At 50.7% G+C, this 15,694-nt stretch overlaps 6 protein-coding genes across 6 annotated transcripts; 2 read left to right on the top strand and 4 right to left on the bottom strand.

Moving 5' to 3' along the window:
- Positions 1-753: 753 nt before the first annotated feature.
- COL26b_008339 (uncharacterized protein) lies at positions 754-1,337 on the bottom strand (the record flags this gene model as incomplete). Its single annotated transcript, XM_053181102.1, has 2 exons — positions 754-759; positions 867-1,337. 2 exons carry the CDS (start codon positions 1,335-1,337, stop codon positions 754-756), a joined length of 477 nt encoding a protein of 158 aa, XP_053034984.1.
- A 239-nt stretch (positions 1,338-1,576) lies between these two features.
- COL26b_008338 (uncharacterized protein) lies at positions 1,577-2,107 on the bottom strand (the record flags this gene model as incomplete). Its single annotated transcript, XM_053181101.1, has 1 exon — positions 1,577-2,107. The coding sequence occupies one exon, from the start codon at positions 2,105-2,107 to the stop codon at positions 1,577-1,579; it is 531 nt and encodes a 176-aa protein (XP_053034983.1).
- Positions 2,108-3,590: 1,483 nt separating this feature from the next.
- On the top strand, positions 3,591-4,298 carry COL26b_008337 (uncharacterized protein; the record flags this gene model as incomplete). Its single annotated transcript, XM_053181100.1, has 1 exon — positions 3,591-4,298. The coding sequence occupies one exon, from the start codon at positions 3,591-3,593 to the stop codon at positions 4,296-4,298; it is 708 nt and encodes a 235-aa protein (XP_053034982.1).
- A 2,807-nt stretch (positions 4,299-7,105) lies between these two features.
- Positions 7,106-7,897, bottom strand: COL26b_008336 (uncharacterized protein; the record flags this gene model as incomplete). The annotated part of the gene is made up of 1 exon (XM_053181099.1): positions 7,106-7,897. One exon carries the CDS (start codon positions 7,895-7,897, stop codon positions 7,106-7,108), a length of 792 nt encoding a protein of 263 aa, XP_053034981.1.
- Positions 7,898-10,880: 2,983 nt separating this feature from the next.
- Positions 10,881-11,281, bottom strand: COL26b_008335 (uncharacterized protein; the record flags this gene model as incomplete). Its single annotated transcript, XM_053181098.1, has 2 exons — positions 10,881-11,149; positions 11,203-11,281. 2 exons carry the CDS (start codon positions 11,279-11,281, stop codon positions 10,881-10,883), a joined length of 348 nt encoding a protein of 115 aa, XP_053034980.1.
- A 378-nt stretch (positions 11,282-11,659) lies between these two features.
- Positions 11,660-13,235, top strand: COL26b_008334 (uncharacterized protein; the record flags this gene model as incomplete). The annotated part of the gene is made up of 3 exons (XM_053181097.1): positions 11,660-11,931; positions 11,992-12,615; positions 12,674-13,235. 3 exons carry the CDS (start codon positions 11,660-11,662, stop codon positions 13,233-13,235), a joined length of 1,458 nt encoding a protein of 485 aa, XP_053034979.1.
- Between the last annotated feature and the right edge of the window lie 2,459 nt (positions 13,236-15,694).

Raw genomic sequence — 15,694 nt, 5'->3', positions numbered from 1 at the left:
GCTGGAGCTTTGGAATCGGATGTGCGAGCCGCCGGAAGCTTCAACGCAACAGACACCCAAATCGGGGGGGAAAGCACGACTCGCCGATTGACTCAAGCCGATACGGGCCCGGCTGCTGCCCACCTCAGCTCCACCTGCTTGTATTGACCGAGCAAGCTCGTTATCTTATCGCGTTCATGGTTGCCATGGTGGTGGCTGGTAATAGTGTCGCTGCGTCGCGCCGGGGTTCGGGAGGGGGTCACTTGACCATATTCAGAAGGTCACAGGCGCTCAGGATGGCCGAAGGAGGCGGAGGAGCGAGACATTTGTCTGTGGTGCCTTGCGCCAAATAAGCTGCCGTGATTTGGTGGACGATGGTGTCATTTGGAATGTTCACGCGACAGATTGTGAATGAGGACGCGGTTGCACTGCATCCAATCCAGTTGCCTCTTCTTCAGCCACACCTCTGCTCAATGTGGCGGTGCGCTAACTTAATGTGGCTTGACGAATCTGCGAGCATCACCTACACCAAACTACCAGCTCCAGCTGGAGCATCAGGAACATTGATTGCTCTTCAGAAAAACCTAGTAAAAGTGTGGAGCGCTTTCTACTTTATGAAGGTACCGAAAGCTGAAGTCCTGTACTCGGTGTACCAATCTTAACGTCCCACCCTCCTACAAGTTCCTTTCTCGCTCTCAACAACACCGGCACTGGCTCACCGGGCGAGGCAGAGTTGAAAAGTCTTTGGCGGGTGTTGGCTTCCTCCATGCGACCTCACTTCTGCCTGGTATCTGAGCATCACTCTCGACGTCAAAGTCAAACCTCAGAACCAGCATCGCAACAAGCACCGTGATGCCCCCTGTTGCATACCACCTTGCGGGACACACATGTGGCACAACGCCCCAAACCGAAAATGCGTTTGGCGGCAACTCGCTGGCAGCAGCCACGACTGGTGTATTTGCCTCTGGTCTCTTCATCTTGATGAAACGGTACGGGTCGAAGTCGGCTGCGTCAGAACCCCAAGTTTCCAGGTCGCGTAGCGTCGAGATGCCGTTGATTTGCAGGTAGCTCCCCTTCTTTAACAGAACTGAAGTGTCTTCCGTGTGGATGGTCGTATCGCGGAGGATTTCGCGGATGCCGGCCTGGACAGAGTTCACACGCTGCGCCTCCTGGATTGAAGATAACGGGAGAGGACAGGCCGTCTTGAGGATTGAAACGTCGAGAGCCCAGTCCGCTTCATCACCTTTGGTGATAGCCTTGCGGACTTCTTCGCGGATTTCCTGAGCCAATCTCGGGCGAGAAAGAATTTCGTAGACAGCCCAGAAAGCCGTGGGTGCGTAATTGGCGAGCATCGCCATGTCGAAGCCGATGTGAACGCGGCCCATATCGCGAACCGTAGCGCCATTTTATTTCAGAACACGACATCTACCTTTGAAAACACCCGAAGCTTCCTCGTGTCCACCATTTCGGATGTAATTCTCATACCGGACTGCGTTGCGCTCCCTTGCTTGCAAAGCATCCCTGGCTAGGATATGAGGCATCAGAGGCTCCCATCACAAGGATGTGAGATTTTTCTGCGAAGGTCCTAAGATGAACGTCAGATCATGATTCCTAAAAGGACATTTTGTTCCACGTACCAGAAGTCTGCCTCATGTTCAGGGTCACGGAAGGGATTCATCGGCCCAAACATGCCTTCTGAGGCAGACAGCGCGATGAGATGCTTCAGCCACGTGTAAAGCTCAAACCGAGTCCCAGGTTCCGCGTTCGCCTTCGTGGCCAGCTCCTCAACCAGCTCCAAAGTCACCTTTGACGAAACCAAAGCCATGGCATCCAGATCAGGGCCAGCAGACATCGAAGCCCGCTGGACCCTGTCGAACTCCTTGGCCTCTGGTGGGCCTTGAAGATGGTCTTGGATCCTCAGGACGATATCTCCCAGTCCGCTCAGCGTCTTCGAGGTCTTGGCGGCAAACGGCGTGAAAGAAATGGTCTTGGCATGGCGCTGAATGGCGCTGATGAGCTTCCGCTCCGAGATGACGTAGAGCTTGAATGTGAAGATGGGGATTGTGAAGACGCCGGACGGTTGGTTTGTCCTAACAATACCTGTCAACGCAGGTGTTCCATGTGACATGAAGAAGAAACGCACGCAACGTCAGTGTAGTACCACCCAGCGCCGCGCTTGGAGATACCGATGAGGTGTCCGATAAGTGGGACGCGTGACCTAACATACTGTGGCTCACGCGTATCTCGTGCGAAGAAGACGAAGATGTCCAAGGCGTAAGCGCCTGCGATGATCGTGAGGACTACCCCCAACAAAGTTATTAGGGCCATTTTACATCCACAATTTGGATAAACGCAAAAGACGCGACCAATCCAATACTTGACGGTCTCACGATTTTTGCAAGGAGGGCTGAGACATTGCGCGATGCCGTTTTGGTGCTAGGCCCATCATCTCGCAACGGCGGGCACATTTTGTCTAGTCCAAATCGGCTTGTCAGCTTGTCTCCTCAACCCGCTGGACAGTTCGCCAACCACCTCATGCGTGCGATGCCAGGGAAGCGGTTCTCAAAATGTTGCAAAGTCAGCTCTGAAGTTTCCGCTACCTCGGCTTCGACGTTGCCAAATAGGGCAGGCTTGCCATCATTGTGAAGTTAGCCCCAGGGTCCAAGTCGAATGATCGACGACTAGCCGGGTCCGAGGCCCCGAGCCGGCACTGAAGCGCCGCCACTTGGTCCAGCCACCGCCCAACTTGCTGCAATACCTAGCGTGAGAATCGACACACGGGTTTTTTCTCGTTCAATTAGAGCGATGAAATATGGCAGACTTTACCTATATCAGGAACTACAAAAGACTGCGCCAAACTCCGGGGCACGCGGGTTGCGGAATCCGGGGTGCGGGGTGTGTGGGGTTTGCTGGACAAGACGACATATTTCTGTTTTATATACCGGGGACAGAAATCCCCTCGTTTCGAACTGAATGTGATATCACGCAATTCATCGTCGAATGCCGGGTAGGCCCGATCCGCCCTGGCCCGGTCCGCATATCAATCTCTCTGGGGTGATATTCGAGAGCATCACTGAGGATCCATTGAAACCTTCTCCTCCCTCAGCGTAGCTATGCAGATGGTGTTTTGCTACTTACAGACGCTTACGTAGCTGTTCTTGGAGCTTCACGTAGTATTCCTCCGTAATAGAAATAGTCGACTCTTCAGCATGTCGTCCCATGAAAGACAACCCCTCACCCGCCATTGCTGCATTAGCACGGTGATACAAGGCGACTGCGACTCTGCTGAAGCTGCGTCAGCTCTTCTGGCAGGACTGTTTTATGGGAACCTTCGACATGCTCGGCGAGCTACTCCAAGTCCTGTCAAGATGGTCGCCGCCAAGGGCTTCATGACTCGTGGGATAGAAGAGGTGATGATTGGCTCACAGACAAGTATTGCGACACGGGGTGACCAAATTGAACTGAAGAGTGTTCCTTCAGCTGCCATCAATCTGTACTTAAGGTCTTTAGATGCCCTCCTCCGTAAGTCTCAGAGTCGGGTGATCTATTCTCACTTTACCGCTTACACAACACCTTGTCTTACACATTCCCCATTTCTTAAATTTGTCGAAATGCATACGGCTTTTACCAACGGCGGATTTCGTGCCTCTCCTCGTGATGTGTGGGAGAAGCGCATCTCTGAGCTCATCGACCAGGCGCAACAGCACCAATCGCCTTACACAGAGACCTTCGGACCCCATACTATCATGATCCACCCTTCTGTCTACTCACCCAAGTACTTTCCCGAGACCTGGTGGTACGCGCAGCACCTTCCCCCCATCATCAATAAGGGAAGCTTTCTGGAAGTTGGCGTCGGGTCGGGCCTCACATCACTCTCTGTCGCTGCGGCTGGATCCCAAGTATTTGGGGTAGACATCAACCCTGAAGCCGTCAACGTCACACAAAGCAACTTTGAAATCAACCATCAAAAGGGCACATTTGTCGTCAGCAATATCTACCAGAACGTCAAGGGCAAGTTTGACTTCATCTATTGGAACCATCCATGGCAGCATGATTCGAACATCCCACTGCAACTGAAATCGGAGAAAACACTGGACTCTGAGTATCAGCTGTTGCGAAGGTTTGTCGGCGAGGCGGACGGGTATCTGACAGACAACGGCGTTATTCTCCTTGGCACAAGTGCATATGCAAACCACGTGGCAATCGTTCAGATCGCCCGGCAGAATGGGTACTCGTGCCAGGAGTTAGTCAGGGGAAATGAATCCATTGGAAAGGGAGTTTTTGAAGAATATTACATTCTCGAGCTGAAGAGGCAATGAGCGCTTCGTGGACGGAACAAGCTCAATCTTTTGGATTCAGCAATCTGATTATTTCATAGGCTTGCTGTGATCTTGCATTGGAGTCCTCGAAAGTATGAAAGTAGTAAGGAAAAAGAAGCAAATCTTACGAAGTAATAAATATCATCGTTATGTTTCAGTTATTAGATACCTTGCTGTATTGTTGCCGGGCTGTTGTCTTCTTCTGTTGTCTCCTCAAAAAGGCGAAGGTGGCTGGGAGGGGAGATTTACTAGCACCAGCCTACTTGCTTCCGGCCCCCCCCCTTCCGGCTAGCACAGAGTGATAGTGTCAAGCCACCAAAACTGCGTGGTCAGTGGTTAGGACTCACCGAATATACCGAACTCTTCAAGCTTAACGTCAGTCCAATGACACATTGTTGTGGCTGCTGCGCTCAGGCTGCCTCAGCAAATCAGCTGCTCTAGACCCAGGCTATCACAGAATGGCAAATCCCTAGGTAGCCACCTGGACAGTCAACATATTAAAGACACTTCTGACGCTTGCCTCCTTCGCACAATTGATCCGCCCTTTTGCTTCTTCCTGAGTTGACCCGGAAGACCAAAAGAACCCTTTCATGAGGCAGGTAGCTATCGTGTGATGCCGGCATCAACCGCCGACCGCTGGGTTGTCGATCCGTCCCGGACGACATCGACAACTCAAAGTACGACTTCTCTTCCGACGACATCACCAACGCTCCCTTTGACAAACCTCGCATCAGCGCGTCCTTCAAAGACTCGCCTCTCCGATGGCGCCCTCGGTGGAATCATAGCAGCTTCAGTCATCGTTACTTTGTCACTTGTGGGGCTGTTATGGTTTATTCGGAGAAGACGGCGCAATGGCAGAGCATCGAAAGCGATCGACACAGAAGGGTCAGGCGATTCCTTGGGGACAAATGCGGAAGCAATGAGCAGGGGCAATACTCCAGGCAACATACCAGTAGAAGATGGCGCCACAGAACCAGTCACGCGCGGCCGGGATCCGACACCGAGACCGCTGCCAACGACGACCTTTGAAAATCAAGACGAGCCCACAATGGCAGCGCTGCATAAGTCACCCGGGCCTGGTATACAGAGGAGCAGCCGGGAGCCTAGGTTTTCTGAAGAGTAGGATACCACAATCTCACTGGGAAGTTACGTTATGGCTGATTTGTGGCGTAGATTCTAGGTAGCATCTCTCATTACGATGGCCAGGCGTATATTCAAGTATTTTGTGTTTACCATTTCAAAATGATACATCCCTGTAAGGCATCTCAGTTATCGGCATGTAAGAGCTGAGTGAAATTCACCAAGCTGAAGCGCCCTAAAACTACTCCCGTTTTCCCTTACTTCACATCTTCATCTCCTGACTCGGTCATTCCTAGCCGCTACCATCTCCATTACCTTTCACCTTCAGTCTCCACAGAGGGAACGCAGGCGAAAGAGACAAAAGAGGTCAAAAGAAGCGAAGCAGATCCCATAAACCGAAGGGTTAAGTGTCTCTAAAAGAGATTCATAGAAGGGAAATATCAATTCGAATACTGAATTTCTTCAACAGGTAGTTGGGTTGCTTGGGGATGAGAGGGGAGGGGAGTGGTGAATAATACAAAGTCAACACAAATGGAAGAAGAGTTCTTACTGTTGGATTCTGAGGAAGCTAGGAGCCACAATAACTTTTATTTCACCACCCTCAAAGGCCTGCCGTTAGCTGTTTGGAATTAACCCATGTTTCACAAATCACTGAAATCCCAGTGCCTGCTACCTTATCTTTCTCTTGTCGGTTCTTGATCTTAGTTGCTGAAGCCATCGAAAGCAACCAGCACCGGCCCATGCTTTCTGAGATGACGGTGAATATAGTAGCAGGCCAATAAACTTTCCTTCAAGCAATGAATTCAGAATGCAGTAGAAATCAAGAGAAACAAAATTGTAGGTAAATGACTAGATAATTCACTAAAAACAACCAGTCTCCAGACACTCTTTATTCAGGTTTGTTTATTGATCAATTGGGAAGATGCATCGGAAATCGCTGAATAGACGCAATATAAAATTTTGGAGTTGGTGAGACTTTGCAGACATCAGCATCTATTCGATGACGAGCCAGTCTTTTGATTTGATATCAGTATTATTCATCCTCAGTGAGACTACAATGAAGCTAGGTGATGCTGGAAGGTATCAGGATTTAGCCATTTGTGGAAGCACCCAATGAATGTTTCCACGGTCGCCAGCTTTCTTCCAATCTCTACGATAGCTATGTGCTGTATTCGCGCGAAGTTCCTGTCCTGCATAGATAACTAGCCTTCTTGTAAGCATGTAGCGTCCAAGTCTGTCCCACATGGGTTAATCTGCCCATTCTCGCCCCAAAATGCTGTGTAAATGCGTCTTTGATCCGCCTCAGAGAAGTGGTCCCCTTCATATATGCTATTTGCCTCCGCGTCAAATTCGGCTCCTCTCTCGATCAGAAGACAAGCCAGGTCAATGCTGAATTTCCTATAAAGCGACAGATGGAGAGGTTTCTCTCCAGCGTGACTTGCTGCATTAATGTCCGCCCCCTTTCCTATCAAGAACCAAAACATGGCATGCACGTGTTCCGGTTCACGTTGAGCTTTATGTGGGCTCCAGTCGTCGAGGTTCATCAACATGAAGTGCAACGGAGTGTTACCATTACTGTCCCTGACGTTTGGGTCGACACCCAGTTCTTTAACAAGGAACTCTGCCACGTTTAAGTCGAGATATGCACAAGCCTGGTGCAAAGCATGAATCTCTCCGCGGGTTCGTGTGATGAGTGAGGCACCGGACTGAATGAGTTGCTTCGCCATCTAAAGACGGATACCGTTCGTATCAGTCTGAACAACGTGACGCCTCCAACGCGGTATTGATGGATATTGGCCTGCTTTCAAAGCGAAGAACAGGGCGATTGCCCCGAAGGGAGGTGAAGTCTCGTTTTCATTGCAGACGATGTCATACTCATCAGTTGTATGGGAGAACATGTAAACTTGCTGGTGGATAAACATTCGCTCAGGTCGAGCTTTGGGTCCTATGTCGGCCCTCTTTTGCACATCAGCGCCATGGTTCAGCAAGAAGTCGACGACAGCAGGATGCGCATGGTATGCAGCCAGATGCAGAGCGGTGAGAGTGGAAGTGACGCCCTCTCTCCAACGATCCTCAACACCATAGGAACGGCAGTCAATGTCCTCGTCCTCCACAAAGTCTGTATGGTCTTCCATGTTGAGATCGGCGTGTCCAAGGTCGATTGACTTGAGAATCCCGTCAAGATTTCCCTTCTTGGCCGAGAGCAGGAATGCGGATGAATGGTTGAATTGGACATCTCGTCGGTACAGAATGGGAGTAATGATGTTGTAGAATGGCTTGCAAGATGCTGCCATTCGAGATAAGTCTTTCCAGTGGTCGAACGCCCGGTAGGTATCGCCTCGCCCTGTGTCGATTTCTTCTACCATGTCATATCCGCTTTTGTTCGTGATGTAGCCTTCGTAATCGTCGAAATAATGCTCGAAGACTTTATCCACGATCATTAGAATGACGCAAACCGGCAAGTCGAGGAGGGTGAGCCTGCTTGGCTGCGACGCCGGGGATGGGGCGTGTTTCTGCATATTGTTGGCTGGGCTTTCGTGGTTCAAACGAGGTCAGAATTACGCTTCGCTCACAAGATTTCTTGTTTTTAGGATTATGATGTACATAAAAGTGAAGTGCTGCTTCCTTCTTTTCTTATTTCAATCTTGTATTTTTCTAGTTGCTGCCCAGCAAGGTGGACCCACCTCAGCATAAAACACAAAAATATCTATACTCCTTACAAAGGTTGACCATATACCTGGGAAACAAACACTTTCTATGCACTGTGAGATGTCCTCTTAGACGACCCTTTCCAGTCAAATGAGTAATTTCCAAGTATTTAACAGAGTCCCTAAAGCTCTAACGTAGTCTTTGCATCTTGATGATGAAGTATGGATCAGCTGCGGTGTTTACGCTCAGAAACCTTGGCGCTTCCGCAGAGCAACTTAATTCTTTGAATGCTTTGTCACACCATGACCACTAAGGCTCCCTCCAAAGTTTTGCTGTCTCTGATCTTTTTGCATCTGTTGGTGATCTGAACGTTCAAGGTTATCTAGGTAATGATTCCGCAATTCTGCAAATCTTCAGGAAGCAACCTGCTTATCAGTTTATCAATTACCTCGCACTTTTTATCTGCTTTGGGTTTAGCGTCATCTGTCTTATCACCAGGATGGCGGCACATCTAGCTCGGAAAACGCTTGCAAACATTCCGCGTTCCGAATCTGAACTTTTGGCTCTCCCAGAGGGAATACGTTTACGGTTCGCTGAAGATTTCCGGCATGTTTGAAACAACAAGAAATAATTCCTACGAGCTTTCAAGAATGAAAAAGCACCAAAAAGGCAGAAGTGAATCTCACCCAGATAACGCATGTAGCAATCGAGGCTAATCTGATGTTTTAGGTGGCTGCTCCGTGTGCAAGCAGCGGGTACGTGATCGATCTCATCGTTTTCAATTATTATTTCTCAAACACCATATCTGATACCCTCACCATGACGATAGCGTGTGAAGTGCGATGAGCAACTGCCAAGCTGCCGCCGTTGCCTGAAAATTGGGGTTTCTTGTCCAGGCTATGGACCGCGCATCAAGTGGTCCACCAAGCACGAATTATGTTCCTTTCAGCGGTCAAATGTCTCAGCATCTCGCGAAGATGCCTCTACTCAACCATCAGTGCTGCTGATGGCTCATCGAGCACATCCCATGAGAACCAATGTACCCACAGCCTTGGCTGCCAAAAGCAGTACCATCCGAGAACGTACTAGCTTGCTACCTCACGCTCGACCTGCATCACGCAGTGATACCTCGACATCCCCTAGACCCTCAACATCCGAGAATGTCACCGACCACATAGAAAATTTGGCGCTTGCGACTGATGTTAGCTGCTTAGGTTCGTCTTCAAGCCGAAATCTCCTAGCCCGGGACTCAGATGAAGGATCAGTGAGAGAAGATATCGGGACTCCGGGCTCGTTGGGCTATGGGATGTTCCCTGATCTATACAATCCCCCTGAGAGATCGTCAATTGTGGTGTACCATTACTTTACAGTGATCTGCCAAGTCATTTCGAACTTCGATTCGTCCGTCAATCCGTTCCGAAATGAGGTTTCCGGCATGTTGAATACATCGCCATTGCTTTATCATTGCATTTTGAGTTTATCATCAGCGCATCTCCACCAAAACGACATCGGGCAATCCAACATCTCACTGCAATATCAAACGGAGGCAATATCCAGTCTGTCTAAACAACTGGCAGAAACGAGCATTGTCAAATCAAAGGAGGCTGATGCCGTACGTGTTGATACCCAAATCTCCAAGAGCCTCACTGTGAAAGATGATGTCCTCTTGGGAGCGATTCTTCTTGGAATGACTTCGGTTAGTCTAAAATCCGAGTGTGCTGTTCATTCTCAAGCTCATGCTGTGATAGGCTTGGCATGATGCGTCATCGACTGGACTACCCCATCTATACGGAACGAGGCAGCTATTCAAAAGCTGGACATCTTTCAATGGCTTGATCCATCCGGATAAGCGGTCTGATATGACCTCTGTTCAAACCTTCTTGTCATCATCTATGATGTATTGGGAAGCAATGAGCTCGTTCATCCACGATCAAAGTCTGGACGTGCTGGACTACCTAGAAATATTTCACCGATCCGGGGCAGAACCCTCAGCAACACCATGTCCATGGACAGGAGTAGGGTCATCAATCTTTCTACACCTCGCAAAAGCAGGAACACTGGTCAGAAACAAAAGATCTTTGCGAAGTCTTGATTTCGTCAAAAACGGAGAATTCTATCGACAGGCGTTGCATATGGACTTGCTGAACGAAGCTTCATTGCTGGAACAGGCAATTCTGAGCTACGAACTTCCGGTCATGTACAGAGTACAGGATGTCGGCGATCCTCGCACTCCACCGGATCACCTTCTTAGTATTGCGCGATGCTACCAGCTGTCGGCCTTGCTAGAGATATACGGTGCGTTTCCTGAACTTGCGTCGGCAGAAATAGTGGAAGAGTCCGGACACTTACGAAGAAATGGCACTGAAGGGAGCTCACAACCGAATGTGGTACTGCAACTCGCCTTTGACATACTGAAAAGTTTGAGAGCGATGCCAGATAGCTCAGGCACCGTCTCGACGCAAACGCTGCCACTGCTCATCGCAGGCAGTGCTTTGAGGCAGAAGCTCCCCTCTACAACGATGGAGTCGCAATCCTCCAACACAGAGGTTTTGCATTTTAGAGAATTTGTGCGGACACGTGTCCTTCATTTGTACCGCACTGTTGGCTTGCGCATTATCAAGCATGCTGCGATCATTTTGAACGAAGTGTGGTCGCTCATGGATAGCATGGTTAGCGAGGGGGAATATTTTCAGAAGGACATCCACTGGATCGATGTCATGTGTGAAAAGAGACTAGAAACAATGCTTGGCTAGATGATTAACTCAAATAGCTTCATGAATGTTGCGCTTTTGTACACGGCTTGTTGTCGATACACAGGCTCTTGTTCGATCCATATCGTCGAACACATGTAGCTTACAACTTCGCCCTCTGGTCGCAAAAAAATGCCAGAGCGTAGGTGTCCGTTGAAAATGAAATGGTCGATCCCTTGGTGAAAAGCATGACATCGCCTGCTTTGGCGACGACCTTCGCGCCAGTCTCATCCTCAACTTGGCATTGTCCCTCAGTGAAGTATTTCGCCTCGTCAAACTCATACGTGAAAACACATGGCTCTCCCTTTTCGATCCGGAAGAAGCCGGCGGATATCGGGTTTGATGAACCAACATCGCTGGTGGAAACAACATCTGAGCGGTAATCAGAGATTGAGTCGGTGCTTCGGGGATTCTAAGAGACTTACCACCCCCAAAGGCGTTTGTTGAACCATCCATGGGTGGCTGCTTTTTGGAAGCTGCCTGAGGCTTATGAGTGAAAGGCATGTTTGAAAAGTAGGTAGTCGATGAAATATGAGACGCAATGTCTGCTGTGATTGGAACTGATCAATTGAGTCCTCCCAAAAAGGCTGTGTGGCAGCACTTAAATATCCCCCACGGGACCTTTCAACAACCCGACACATCAGACCCAAAACCAAACGGATTAGAAATTGAACTTGTGAGTCGGAGTTCCTTTGGTTCCGAGCCCTGCAGTGGACGACGTCAAGTCAACGATCATGGCACAGACAATCAACCTCGCACTTTTTCTCCCAAATAGGCAACCGGGGCCCCGCACCCCCATGCCCGGCATCACCTTATATCAAACTTCATTCTCAACCATGATGCTCACAATCCAAGCCAGATTCTTTTCTGCTCATCGGAATCATGTCTGCTACTCGTGAAGGCTACATTTGGACTCCCGCCGGGGAGACAGTTGGCCTCCAGACCGACGCCGTTGTCAGCAGCACGCCCGATTCTTCTCTCCTTTCCACCTACGATGTTATCGTCATTGGAGCTGGCTTCGCAGGGCTGGTCGCAGCTCGAGATCTAAGCCGAAACTTGCATCTGAGGGTTCTGCTCTTGGAGGGCCGGGACCGCATTGGGGGAAGAACATGGACTGCCAAAGCCCTTGGCGAAGAATTTGAGATGGGAGGGACGTGGGTTCATTGGTAACATCTTCACTTCACGATAACCTACCTACACTAACACCCATAAAGGAACCAGCCGCATGTCTTCACAGAAATTCGGCGATACGGACTGCAGAAGAACTTGAAAACCTCTGCAGGGACCGCTGACGTGGAGACAACCCGCTACACAGCTGCCTTCTCTCCCTCTCAAGAGATCAATGGCGAAGAGATGAACGCAGCCGTTCAGAGAGCCGCCGATGCGTTCTTCTCAATTGACGGCTTATCCAGCCGCAAGCTAATGCCGTACCCCCACGACCCGCTTCGTGAGCCTGCTCTCTGGATCAAGTACGACCATCTATCTGCCAAGGATCGTCTTGACCAACTGGATATTCCACAGCTCGAGAAGGATCTATTCGATGCCATGATCAGCTCCTTTGGCGCCGTCCCTGGAGATCAATGTGCCTTTACCGAGGTGCTCCGGTGGTATGCTCTTGGTGGCCACTCCATGGCCGGCGTGTTTGAGCTCGCGGGAACGTACAAGCTTGGCAAGGGGGGCATGACATCCCTGGCTCGAAGCATTCTGAGCGATTATGGGGGACATCTGGTGCTGAATGCCGCCGTCGATCGGGTGGTCCAGAATGGGGCGTCTGTTACTGTATCCACGAAAGCCGGGCATCGTATCGAAGCAAAGTACCTAGTCTCGACGATCCCCTTGTAAGTTGTTGACCACCTCCCTACCGCGAGGACAAAATAAACACTCACCGCAACACAGGAACTGTCTTTCTGGAGTATTCTTCTCGCCTGCCCTATCTCCCCGCCGTCAAGAGGCCATCAAAGCTGGCCACATCAACAAAGGAACCAAGATCCACTTTCACCTAGCTCGGGAGGAGCCGGGATGGTTCTCCGTGGCCAGCGGATACGGGAGCTCTCCGTGGTGCTTTGCGTTCTCCGACCACAATGGAACCACCGACAAGAAGGGCACGTTTTGCATTGGTTTCGGCTATGGCTCGCATCTCACAAACCGCCATGCCAACAACGAGATCATCTCGAGCTTCAAAGAGCACATGTGCCCTGATGCTGAGGTTATGGCGTACCTCACTCATGACTGGGTGACTGATGAATTCGCCAAGGGCACTTGGAGTTGCTGGGGGCCCGGTAGTATGACCAAGTCTCTGCAAGAACTGCAGAGAGCTGATGGGAGAATTCTTTTTGCAAGTGCTGATTGGGCTGATGGCTGGAGGGGATTCATTGATGGTGCGATTGAGAGAGGCATGCTTGCGTGTAAAGATGTTGAGAAACTCTTGTCGCAGGAGAAGATAACCCCAAGGATGTAGATCGCGAAAATCTCAAGAGTAGATATCGATAGCTCTAGAAGTACCCTGTTAGCTGGAGGTCATTTCAAGGAGAAGCGAGATCGTACTATGGACTTATCATATGAAATTCTAACTCAGATTATTTGCCAAATGTAAATCTACCCAACCTCTAGTCTAAGTATGGTTTCAGTATCTGTAGGGAAACCTTTGTATTTCTTCGTCAATAAAGAGAGCAGGAATAGAGTGTATCTTCCCGATGGCCTCAAGACTGCTAAAGCCAAATGCTATCCAGGTCTTGGACAGCGTGAAGGAGCCCTCCCGCCAAGCCTGGGCCGCGGAAGTTGATGATCGTCATGGACACGGACGGGACGGCGCGGAGATCTTCAAAGACGGGGTGCGGTCCATGCGATGTGGCTACTAAGAGGGGCCTTCTCGAACTCCCTTCTACGTTCGATTTCGGGAATTTACGAGAAGTAGGTTTACTGCGCTTGCCGGACAGCCGGTGGCCAGGGAGACACGACCACGCAGGGTTAGGTGTGCCCGTTGTCGTCACAAGGGAGGATCATGGTGGAGATAATTCCCCTTCGAGCGGGCCGGCCTGCGACAACTTTGAAGTATGACTGACGATGCTGAGGCAAGGGATGTTTTTTCGGACAAGGAATTATCATGAATTCAATTATTATTTTTGATTGAGACTGAGGGAGCTGCAGCATCTTACCTCGACCTCAGCCTGAGGCCTTTGCCTCGAGGTGGCGCGTGTGCATCGTCTTCTTACCGATGTAAGCTCCAGAAGATTTATCAGCTTCAAAGTTCACGATGCCTTCAACCTGCCTGTTCCATCGAGTTTGTCTGACAGCATAACCAACCAAACAATCCCAAGGCGGGGGCCAGCCGGGCTGCACCGTCCCCAACTGCCTATCTATCTACTACTTCTGCACGACCGCAAGCGATGGGGACAGTCAGATAAGAACCGGCCATCCCACCCCAGCCGCCAAGATGGGTTTTAATAATGCGCGCTGACCATGCGCGCAGACAGCGTGCCTTGCGTCCGTCTTACAAGCATGACAGCCAATTACATCCGGGCGCATTCGGCAGAGGAGGGGCAACATGAGCAAAGAAGATTCAGTGGAAAAGGGTGTAAGACAGCACCAGCACCAGCACCAGCACCAGCCCCAGCACGAGCACGAGCGGCAGCCGGCAATAGGGGGAAGACAGACAGACAGGCAAGACAGCACAGCACGGGTGGTGGCCGCGCGGTCTGCACTGTCTCGGGTCCCCTGATGGGCGCTTGCTACGTGCTGAGCTGTCGTGTCTTGTGTCAGTTAGCTGAGTCCTGCCATCTTAAACATGGGCGCCGGTCCCGATATTTTGGGACGACAAGAGCATTGTCGGTGTTGGTGTTGGTTTCTTCTTCTTCTTGGCCGTCTGTGCTGGGTTGCTTCATTATGGTCGACGAGCTTTTTTCGCAGTCCAGCGTCGCTGTCGCGTGTGGCGTGCGCAGTGCTCGTGCTCGGTCGCGGTACCCGACTGGATGAATTTTACGAGGCTGCTTGCCGGGCTCCGTGCCGTCCGGGCCGCGTCGTCTTTCTGGTTTACCAAGGGAGGGGGCAGGGGGGGACGCCTCTGCCGTTTTGCTCGTCATGGGCGGCGTTCACTTGGGAAGGAAACGGAAAGATGTTATCGCGCCATTGATGAGATGCTACTTTTTTTTGGGTGCGAGGGCGCCGGGTTAGAAAGATGGGAGACACGTTCGAAATGGCCCGATTGAAGGGAATGAAACAGCCCGAGGAAGCCCTTTCCAAGATGACGGAACAAATTCGCACGGGAGGCGCAGGAACCGTCCGATGTGCTGAGGACGTGGGTGGTGTAGTGTGTGGTGTTGTGGTGGTTTAGTGGTGTAGTCTAGTACGGTGCGGCGCGTTGGTGTTGAGAACGGACATTCGGCGACCGGGGTGTTTCCTCTTCTTGCCCTGGGTGCTTGGCAACCTTGGGAATGGGAGATTTTTTCAATGGTTTGCTGCAGGTCAGGGATCGTCATGCGGTCTTCATGTCGGGCTGGGCTGGGCCTTTTACTGTGCCTGTTGGCCTTGGGCGGAACTTGGCCGCAAGAGGGAAAAGGCGATAGAGATAGAGCCTACGGAGGAGAGCTGATATCCATGGATGGCCATGTTTGGCGCGAGGTCAATATTCAAGTAGTCTACAGTAGTGTCGAGAGAAACCGAAGGGCTGGAACTTGAGAGAGAGCTGACGCCGCCACAGGGTCGCAAGCTGATGGGGGCCAGAGGGAGATAATGAAAGGGAGAGAGCGGGAGGGCGGGCGGAGATGGAACAAAAGATGGGGCGAATGTTAAGAAAAAAAAGCATAAGAATTCAATGGTTTATGCATATCAACTGCATGGCAACATGGGAACAGCGACGGAAGAGGAATCGTGATCAAGTCCAGTCCCGGCGGTTCGATACGAGAGCCGCTAGCGAGCCGT

Source organism: Colletotrichum chrysophilum (assembly GCF_026319265.1).
Source record: "Colletotrichum chrysophilum strain AFK26 chromosome Unknown scaffold_72, whole genome shotgun sequence".
Lineage (NCBI taxonomy): Eukaryota > Fungi > Ascomycota > Sordariomycetes > Glomerellales > Glomerellaceae > Colletotrichum > Colletotrichum chrysophilum.
The sequence above is the reverse complement of the archived record's forward strand: the minus strand, read 5'-3'. Positions and strand labels throughout refer to the sequence as shown.